General features: G+C 37.7%; 1 protein-coding gene across 1 annotated transcript; it reads left to right on the top strand.

Moving 5' to 3' along the window:
- Positions 1-624: 624 nt before the first annotated feature.
- On the top strand, positions 625-10670 carry LOC148273002 (ribosome biogenesis factor Nop53-like). Its single transcript, XM_088239283.1, has 6 exons — positions 625-839; positions 1533-1696; positions 3007-3126; positions 6721-6932; positions 8846-9036; positions 10474-10670. The coding sequence occupies exons 1-6, from the start codon at positions 704-706 to the stop codon at positions 10641-10643; spliced, it is 993 nt and encodes a 330-aa protein (XP_088095409.1). The 5' UTR covers positions 625-703; the 3' UTR covers positions 10644-10670.
- Positions 10671-11407: the final 737 nt, after the last annotated feature.

Raw genomic sequence — 11407 nt, 5'->3', positions numbered from 1 at the left:
AACAGTAGAAATATTTAAAGTTATAAAAAAGATGGTTTAAAAAGCCGCGATCTATATGACAGTTGCTTTTAGTGATGCCATAGAAAAATAAGTGATACCGTATAAATAAAATTTCCCAACATTTAAGGGAAAAAATATTTTATGTTATTTTATGCAAAATCGAAATTCTAAAAGTTTTTTTTTATTTACACATAAAATAATTTTAACACGCTGTTTTTAAATCAAATAAAAAACAGATTACATAATATTGTTTAAAAAAATATTTTTAGTGAAATCATTTAAAATAGGTAAAAATATTATTGTAAATTTCCACATATCAGAGTTTTTACAATTTTTCTGGAAGTATATGTACACTATAGTGTAGCAAATCATTTAAAAAAAATGTTATTCCTATTTTTTCCATACATTTTTATTTTCTCACGTTAGCGTTTTCCCCAGTTTTACACTTTTTTTCTTGCTCCTTGAAAAACGTAAAAAGGGGGTTCTACTGTGTGTCAAATCTTGTGTCCTATGTCGACTAGTGTGATGTGATGTCAAACAATAGTTAAAGTGGCTTTCTATCCTCTGAATTCCCGGGCGAACGGGGTGACAGCTCGTTTGTTCTGTTTGAATGATTAATAAATCGTTTTCTATATTTTAGGTCGGGGATCCGAGCGGCAAGCGCAACCACGTCCGCCCGGTGACGCTCAGCAAAAGGACGGAAATGAAAAAAATGAAAAAGGGCATTTACAAGAAGAAGTTTGAAATGGCGGAGAAGAACCGGGCGCTGGACAGAAAGAGGAAACGGGACGTGAAGGAGTGTAGAACCAACATCACCCAGGATCTGTGGGGAGAGGAAGGTACGTGATGGAAAATATATTGGTGTTTCTCTGTAAACTGGGCAACTCGTTGTCTCGGGCCAATCTTTATATATATAATTCCTCTGTACTGTGATGTCACCGTACTCCTAAACGGCTTAACTGATTTACGTGCGGTTTTCAGAGAAATATAGATCTTTGCGCCGTGTGTGTGTTCGTAGATATTAAAATCTTCAATCGAATATGTAAAAAAGACGTTAGGAGCGTAAATGTTTTATTCATCGATCTACCAGAGTTGCATTCGAGGAGAATGCATTTGCGAAAAAATGGAAAGATGTATTTTTTGTGTAAAAAAAAGTTTGTTTTTGAATGTTTACAAACATCATTTGTTTTTTGTGGATCTCAATCAGATTCTTTCCTTAAATTCCTTATAATTTCTACCCATTTATTTCTTTTTATTGGATTTTTGGTAACACTAAAATAATATTAATTTCAATACATTTTTTAAAATCGTATTCCTACACAAGTACACCCCTTTGTTGGTGAGAAGACCGGAGTTTGACGTTTGCAAAAAGAATGCCATATTTGAAAAAATATTTATTTTATGTTTTGGAATTCAACCACAAACAAGTACCTACTCAAATTTAATATTTGAATATTAACTAATTTTAGTTAATATTCAAATATTAAATTACGATCGAACTACAGGTGTTAGAAATGCGTAATTTGTTCCAGCCGTGACGCCCGAGGCGCCCGCGCCGCCCCCCGAGTGGCTGTCGCGCGACACCCGCGACTGTAACGCAGCGCGCATCCGCCCCTCGCGCCCCTCCCGCCGCGCGCCCCACGCGGGGGCCGTCGTGCCGCCCCACCCGGGGGCCAGCTACAACCCCAACTACAAGGTGAGACGAATCCAGGGTATCCTGTCGACGACAGACAGTTACAGTACCAAGATAAAGCTCATCGAGGTTTGGCCCGCTCCGTTTTCCTTGTGCTGCCGAAACATGGTCCGTCGAAGCGGCGTGGGGGGAAAAAGAGGAAGAGGAGATCCCCCACGCGGTGGATCGATCAGGTCAGGTCAGCGGCAGGCTCCTCAGTAGTCGGAGAAGAATGCTCCGCTTGGTGGGGAAAAGGAAATCACGATAATTTAAATTTAAAATTGCCAACTAATGAACCTTTCGTGTTTGTTTGAACATTCTCTCATAATTACAGTAAAACCCCTTTTTACGTTTTTCAAGGGAGCAAGAAAAAAAGTTTAAAATTGAGGAAAACGCTCAAGTGAGGAAATGAAAAATGTATGGAAAAAATGAGAATTATAAAAAAATAAAATTGATTTGCTACACTATAGTGTACGTATACTTCTATAAAAATTGACAATATTTTTTTTACCTATTTTCAATGATTTCACTAAAATAATTTTTATATTTTTTCAAACAATATTATGTAATCTGTTTTTTTTTCTTTGATTTAAAACGGCATGTTCAAATTATTTTATGTGTAAATAAAAAAAAAACAAAAATTTTGAATTTGCATAAAATAACGAACAATAATTTTTCCCCTAAATGTTGGGAAATTTCTTTTATACGGTATCACTTTTTTTTCTATGGCATCACTAAAACAACTGTCATATAGATCGCGCCAAAATTGTTTCCACTTTTATGACAACTTTTTAAACCATCTTTTTTATAGCTTTAAATATGTCTATTGTTCTGTTTTAAACATCGCAATTTAATGATATTAAAACTTTATTGTTTCTAAACGTTTGTCAAGTCAATATGACGTTTTTGTTCAAATGAAAACTAAGACTAACCCTAGAGGAAGACACTTAAACAAAAAGGTCAATAAACTGCACCTGCTTTGAATTTAGGTTAAGACAATAATTTATCCTTTATTAGTTGTTTACCTATTTTTACTGTTCATTCGCGTGGCACACGCGGTGGCGCGCGGGCCGCGGCATCATTATTACGACATAATTTTGTCTTTTTTGACACATCAAATGAATTCTGAAAATTTTTAAAAGTAAAACCGGGGTGATGAAATATGTATAAAACGTTAATTGAGGGGAATATTTGTATGAAAATGTATGAAGAAAAGTGGGTCCTGAACACGTGGTAAAAAGTGGGAAAACCTAAAAACGAAGTTTTACTGTAATTAGTTCCACATAACTGTTTTAGTGGCTTGTGACGTCTTCTCATGGTTGTTTCTTCATCAGGACCACCGAGAACTGCTCGAGGAGGTGGTCGCTCAGGAGCAGAAGGTCATTAAGGAAGAGCAGCACCTGGTGCGAGTCACTTCCGCGATGTTCCGCAGAGTTTCCGCGAGGCAAAAACTGGTGAGTACGCAGAGAATTTTTTTTATCATTAATTGTTATAGGCAGGTAGTCTGTGCTGGTGCGTGTATATATCTCGTGTACTGCTTTTTATTTTATTTATTTAACTTTTTGTACATAATGTTATTTTAACATTGGCGGACTTATTGCCAAGTGACAATTTCTTGCAACCAACCAATAAAATGAAAGTTTAATTTTTATAATTCAAGTTACAGAACATATTCAATAGAAAAAAATATTAAAAAGCTAAAGATGTATAAAAATAGAAATAAACGTATTTGTTTAACCTTAAATCAAAACTATTACTCAATGGGAAAAGGAAAAAAAGAGGAAAGGATGAGAGATAAAGGAAGAGAAAGGAGATGTTTCTTCAGACGTGATTTAAACAGAGATAATGCAATAACATCTCTGATGGTGGATGGGAGATGATTCCACAGTCGAGCCGCATGGACACTATATGAGTTAGAGAAGAAAGAGGAATTGTGGATGGGTATTAAGAGAGTGCCTCGAGAATTAGAACGAAGAGGTAAACCATGAACTGATAAGCGTTGAAATTTTTCACGCAGGTATATAGGAGCGTTAGGACTATGAAGTACATTGAACAGAAGTGAGAGGGAGTGATAGTCTCTCCGCTGTCTAATTTTGAGCCATTTCAGTTGCCTACGATAATCAGAAATGTGGTCATATTTCCTAAGACCAAAAATGTACCTTATGCATGTATTCTGAAGTCGTTCAAGTTTATCGAGTTGCTCACAGCTTAAATCAGTCATGGAAACATCAGCGTAATCTAGAATGGGTAGTAGTAATGCTTGTACAAGGGGGCATTTAGTACTAATGGGTAAGAATTTTTGCAACCTTCCAAGTGAGTGTAGACTGAACAATATTTTGCCGCTTAATTCATTAGTATGAGCTCGCCAGCAGAGATGTTCATCCATTTGTACTCCTAGATTGTTTACGGATTTCCTGTATTGAATATTGGTACCATTGACAATAAGAGGACTGAGTGAAGATACGTCTAGCTTACTAAGCAATCTTTTTGTCCGAGTTCTTCCTTCAGTTTCTGATCTGGTTGACCGAAATGGAATGGACAAGTACTCGGCAGTCGAAGACCTCGTTTTAAATATAATTAATGTACAGGGACTTTTAAAGATTTATTTTGCATTGTGCCAATCAATTTTGGAGTACGGTATAATCGGATGGGGTGGTGCGAGTGACACAGTTTTAAATAGTGTATTTGTTGCACAAAAATCCATAGTCAAAATAATACTCGGAGTCCCAACACACAGACATCTACTGAAGAAATATTCCACAAATCACAACTTATGACACCTAAATAATTATACGCTAAAAAACAATTCTCACTTACAGATTCAAAAACTACTCTTACTCAAAATGAAAGACATAACCCCTACAATACATCACATACAAATAATATAATCTCTAGATCCTCAACACAAAGACAACTTAAACAAATACAAACTAATACCACTTTCGGACAAAGGGAATTTTTGAGTATTATTCTATTAAAACAATTAGTAACGAGAAAATGTTCAAAAAGGCTATAAAAAAATGGATAGTGGAGCTGGGTAGAAGTAAAATGTATTGTCTCATTCGCCCAAACCAATAATGAATCAACTGCTCCACAAGTGTATGGCTTAGGTTAGGTGTTTGTCCTTTCATTGTGCGTTTTGTAATACAAATAATATAACTAACTAACTAACTAACCATCACGCCATTTCCCCGGAGGGGTAGGCAGAGAGGATAGAACGCCACACCACTCTGTCCTGGCACACTTCCTTTGCTTCCTTCACATTCATACATCTTCTCATGCACGCACGTCGATTATTCCGACTTTTCACATGACCACTTTCAAGAATTTGTTGTACTTGATCATGCCATGTCTTTCTCGGCCTTCCTCGACTTCTACAACCGGACACATTCGCATCATAAATCTTTTTAGCCGTTCTTTCATCATTCATTCGCTCCACATGACCGAACCATCGCAAAAGACCTTTCTTAATTTTGTCGATAATGCTTAACTCAGCCTTGCATTCTGCTCTAATTTCGACATTAGGGCACCTATCATACATTGTTTTTCCGCACATTCGCCTGAGGGATCGCATTTCAACAGCATTCAGTCTACTTTCGTCCCTTTTTTTCCAACTCCATGCTTCGCTTCCATACATTAGGGTTGGTACCAGAACTCCATTATGAACTGCTAATTTAGCCTCTTGCGATAGACACTTATTTGCTACGACAGACTTTAAGGCACCATTAACTCTGTTACCGGCACTAACCCTCCTTTCAATATCCTTGTCCATATTTCCATCTCTAGTAAACATACTACCCAGATATACAAATTCTTCGACCTGTTTCAAACTGTCTCCATTTACTACAATCTTACATTCAGTCATAGTTACATTTCTTTCAAAGACCATGACGTTCGACTTTTGCACATTCATTAGCAAATCACTCTCCTTGCACACTTCGTAAACCTTTGTAACCGAGGATTGCAGTTCCTCTTCGCTGTCAGCTAGGAGGACTGCGTCATCGGCGTACAGAAGGCAACTGACAGTTAGATTACTCATTTTCGCTCCCACATCCATACTTTTCAATTCTTTCATACATTTATTTGATGTACATAAACTAATTAAAACATAAATGCGTAGTGTTTAAAACTGTCTGAACATTTTGTTAACTATCTCTGTTTATTAAGTTAGTCTTCTTTGTCCTTCTCAAATGTAAGAACATTTTTTAAAATGAATATTGTTAAGTGTCCTGGAACGAGTCACATTATTTTTATTACTAATTTTAAGTATAGAAATTGCACATTTATAAATATTGTATGTTTATTTAAATATGAAATAAAATCAACAATGTTTTGAGTATATCCAAATGTTTGCAGACAGGCTGGGTTTCCTCCCTGGGGAGTTATTCAGATCTAAATTTGTTGCAACAGAGGAAAAACCTTTTTGAGAAGGGAATATGGAAGTCTAGCAGTCGTTAGCTGCTTTAAGTGGCCACTTTACACGCTGTATGACATTCACCGTTCTGCCCATATTTAAACATCCACATTTCCTCAATTCTCCCATCTGTCGACTTTTGTGGAGTAAAAAAGCTGAAGCCTTTATCGTGTGGGTGAGATTCATCCGGCTGAACCGATTCAACTACTAGCCGATACCTGAAAACAATTTTCCAATTTTGAGTATGTCCAAATGTTTGCAGACAGCATTCCCATCTAGAAAACGTTTTCCCTCTGTTGCAACAAATTTAGATCTGAATAACTCTCTAGGAAGAAAATCCAGCTTGTATGCTATAAACATGCTCAGGACAACGATGATCATTTTGCAAAAAAATTGCATGTAAATCGATTCAGTAGTTATTTAGCCTATCGAAGACACACAATGAACATTGCCTTTTGTTTGTATAGATAACCACTCACCGATTTTCTTTGTCTATCGATTTCGTCAGGACACTTGATTCACTAACATGCAAATAATAAAATCGAGCCACTTAAACCATCTGTAAAATGTTCTTAGTCTTGAGCATTTTGAAAAAAAAGGCTCTCCTCGATTATTTTCCGCCTTCCCTCCGCAGGAAGAGAACTTGGCGGAGCTGCGTCAGGGTCTGCCGGACCCCGGGGAGGAGGCCTCGGCCGACAGCGGCGAGGAGTACCGCGCGGTGAACCCGCCCGTGCGCAACCGCAAGAGGGACCTGAAGAAGAAGCGCCACATCCGGCTGCAGCGCCAGGCCAACGCCGCCATCCGCCAGCAGGCCAAGGAGAAGAAGAAGGTCGCCGACATTTACAAGTGAGAGACGGCAGTCCGAGGACATATTCATATTTGTAAATATTCTAGGCGTTATCCGTTCGGGAGAAAAAATATTTTAATTAAAAGTCTCGCTGAGTTGCGAGCAAGTTCGTCAGCAGGCTCTTATATTTTTTTTTAATATGAATTTAATCTTATGTAACTCAATTATAACATATGGCATAATAGGTTGGGGAGGCACTAATAAATCAATGTTAAAATCTCTCGAATCTGCTCAAAAATCAGTAGTCAAAATAATTTTTAAAAAAAGGTACCCCAGCGTCAAGTTATTTGAGGAATTTGAGATCTTAGATATAAGGCGATTATATATTTTTAGAATAATAATAATTATGGATTACTTATATAGCGCCATTTTCGTAATATAATACCTCAAGGGCGCTTTACAATAGAGGTATAATAACTTTTCCTTTCGACGTAGATGTAGCTGATCTAAGCGTAAGACAGAAGAAGAAGTCAGCTAGTTCATCTGGAATGCAGAGTTCCCTTAGATATTCCGGAGCGGAGTTGCCCAGTGACGTATACATGAGCCGACAGAGTTTGTATTCGACCCTCTGCGGAAAACGTAGCCAGTGTAATTCCCGAAATAGTGGAGTGATCTGACTGAACTTAGAGATTCCGGAAATAAGTCTCGCTGCGGCATCCAATACAGATTGTAGGCGAGTCGTTTTGTTCATTGGTAGACCTGCGTAGATACCATTACAATAATCGACTGTAGATACTACAAACGCATTTATTAATTGACGGGCGGCTGTGAAAGCAAATGCCCTCTGTAAAAGCAAATTATTCCAAGTCCCGAAAGGAACACTCCCACACCAGCAGAAGTCAGACTAGAGGATGGGTCATGGGGTCTACGGCAAACTCTGAATTCGGGCAAAGATATTTCAGATTTCTGGGCCCCAAAATATTCAATATGCTACCCAAACATTGCAAAACCATTAAATAAATAAGTAAAATGGTTACTGGGTTTAGGTTGACAAAAATCGGAAAATTTAATCAAAATACCTTAACATATTACAACAGAGATAAAGAACATTTAAAAGAAGGTAATATAGAAGTCTAGGCATCTACAGGGCTTATGACCTGTCAATGGCTGGTTTAAGTGGCCACTTTACACACTGTGTAATATTCACCATTCTGCCCATATTTGAACATCTGTATTCCTTCAATTCTTTCATCTGTTGATGTTTGTGAAGTTAAAGAGCTGATACCTTTATTCATGCGGGTGAGATTCTTATAATTGAATTATTTTACCTACATACTAGACTAGGCAACGCCTGAAAATGTTATTTTTTCAATTTCTATACTTCTTCATGGACCAGGTAATTTATCAACATTTAAATGTTCTTCATCTCTGTTGTAAGATGTTAATAATAACAGCTAACAGTTAAATCCAGTTCTTGTCTACAAAAATTTGGACAAACTCAAAATACATTCTTAAATAAATTAATATTGTAAAACTGTATAGTAAATTAACTAGTAGGTATTAATGTTATTGTTTATTTTGCTTAAAAATGTCTGCCTTAAAACAGGTTTTACCTAGTAAGGCAGACTAGACATGATCCAGAAAAATCTATTACCTAAGTGAGTATTGAGTAGATAAAGTAATTGTTATTTTTGTTAAATAAACTATGATTATTATTATTATTAATTAAGTAATTAGAGAACAGACGCAGCAAACTCCTGTGACAACTGTCATCAAGCGGGGGCGATACTGTTAGCTGGCCCGTATACTTAGGCACGCTTGCGTACTTTACGAGACGTCAGGTTCTCAATGTCAGCTTTGTCAGTCAATATTATTTATTTATTAACGCCCAAAGGGTTTTTACACGCACAGAAGTAAAATGGAAAATCGCAAAGTCAGTGTCTTTTAAGATTTGTCATCATTCTCCTTCCAGACTGCGGTTCCTGCAGAAGGCCATCGTGACCACCGAGAAGAAGCAGGCGGAGCAGCGCGACGCCCGGGTGCAGCGGCGCCGGGAGCACCCGCCGGCGCCGCGGATCAAGGCCGTCGGCTTCCGGGAGCCGGCGCCGGAGTACCCCGACGCCGCGGACCTCAGCGGGAACCTCAGGAACCTCGTGCCCAAAGGTGAATCATTATTCTCGCTGCGGTAAAACGTTACGTCAAGCTTCGCAAGGCTCCGCTCATTGGAGCACTCCCTTATGGTGGAGAGGGTTTGGAAGAAATTATTTATATATACGCCCAATGGGCATTTTTAAGGACATATTTATGCATAGAAAATTATTATAAAGGAAAGTAGAAAGACACAATGGTATATAGTAGACTCGGAGAGAGGTGTTTATAATTGCATTTGATTCAGTGACCGTTTGAAAGAAGACAATTTGTTATCGAAGCAATCAAGACTGGTATGTTTGTTGGCAGACCTGAGAATTCTGGGCACCGGGGAATGGAAACTATAGTCAGTTCTATGGTTATCGGTATGAAAGAGTCAGTTTTGTCTGAGGTTTCTAGTTAGGATATTTAATTTTATCGAGCTCAGTAGTTCAGGCGCATCAAAGAGCGAGTTGAGAATTTTAAATAGGATTAGGTCTTGAAGAGAAAATATATGTATTTTCTAACTCATTATACGTATATTGGTCTCCGGATAAGCCCAACCTCCAGCCTATCTTTCTCAAAAATCGACATTGAACTGATTCAATATTCTTGATGTGAACATCATAATACGGAGACCAGATGACAGAGGAATACTCTAGGTGCGGGCGAACTAGGCAACAGAAGAGAATTTTAAGGGTATTAATATTTTTGAAGTCAGTATTATCCATGGCTTTATCCCACCGAGTTCCTCCAGGGTATGCTCGGTTACAGCAGTATGAAGATCAGAAGGAATGTATATTTAACTACGCATTTATTTACATTGTTGCGCGGTATTATTGACAACCCTGAAATTATGCGGAGCATTAGCTTTTATGTTCCTTAGACAGCGTCAGCATAGACGGTGTCACTTTCCATGTTGAAATTTGGACATGTCGTTTTTGATGTGATTTCAAGGTTAACGTTGCTATTTTTGAGTAAAATTTGAATCGACCTCAATCAAACTTTTTATGGATGCCTAGTGCGGCCCCGACATATTGCCCGTAATCAACTGTCATTATCAACAGTCAACATTCTTTAATTCACTAATTTATCCCTTAAATTGAGAAATAATAGTATCTGAAGTAAATATGTTGATATAAGGAAAGTTTTTAAGCAACGTAATACACGTGTCGGGACAATAAATGCTAAAAATCAATGTAAATCGTGGGAAAATATTGGGAATCAATTCCCTGTGAAAACTGACTCCTTTAACAGCTTTGACGCTCCTACTGCTGCAACCAAACATACTGCAATTCACCATTGTGGATTTTTATTTATTAAAACGTCAATATCCAAGTTATTTACAAACAGTGCCAAGCACAGCGACAAAAGCATCCGACAGAACCGTTATGTGTTTGTTGTCAAACAAAACAAAATCGCTTCTCTCTAGGTTACGCATTATTATTACCCCTTTTAACGTGTCCCTTCCAGGCGGCGGCCTCGCGGAGCACTTCTTGTCGCTGCAGCGCCGCGGCGTGGCGCCCGTGTCGGCGATGCACTCGCGCAAGGTGGCCAAGAAGAAGCGCTACACGCTCGCGTCGCACAAGATGCCCTGGGAGGTGAAGGAGGGCCACGCCAAGCCCAGCAAGAGGGGCCAGTAGCCCAATAAACAGTCCCCAAACTAGCACTTCGTTTTATTTGAGCCCTCCCGAATCCTGTCTCTATTTTACAGAATGATGACTCTGGTAAGGTCATGTTTCTAAGCACCTAAGCCTTTCGAGATCTGTCTACGAGGTGTTATTATTATTATGGATATGGATATACTTATAAAGCGCCATTTTCGCAATATTATACCTCAATATATAAAAATAGAAATAAACGTATTTGTTTATAAATGACCTTAAATCAAAACTATTACTCAATGGGAAAAGGGAAAAAAGAGGAAAGAGGAAAAAGGAAAGGAGAGATTTATTTATTCAAATGATTTTTAGAACAAGTAATCTCGCGCAATCCAGTAGTAATAATTTTGGCCAATAGAGGCGCAACTGGTCGCTGTATGGAATAAAGGAATATGATATAAATTTACTTACCCAAGAAAAGTAATATATTTTTTTGGTGATGTGTTTTTTCCTAATAATACTGTAACATAAAACATTACTTTCGATGTCAAAAAAATACGGTAAGCTGCAAATAATCGATTATAAGGAGCATTCGCCCCTGGTACATACATGTATGAATAAATAAAATTGAAATTGGGAGTAAAAACACTGTAAATTTACTTTAAAAAGCCTTTATTTACTTTACAATCTAATTTAGTAAGAACAATAAATCATTATGCGTCTATTTTATATATAAAATTTTGTTTCGCAAACAGCAAGTCGAGTTAAAAACCATTTATACAACTTTACACAAATCTGTCGACGGC

Source organism: Micrasema longulum, unplaced genomic scaffold, assembly GCF_059751315.1.
Source record: "Micrasema longulum isolate JH-2025_06_02 unplaced genomic scaffold, ASM5975131v1 h1tg002111l, whole genome shotgun sequence".
In the NCBI taxonomy this organism is placed as follows: Eukaryota; Metazoa; Arthropoda; class Insecta; order Trichoptera; family Brachycentridae; genus Micrasema; species Micrasema longulum.
This window is presented reverse-complemented; position numbering and strand designations above follow the sequence as displayed.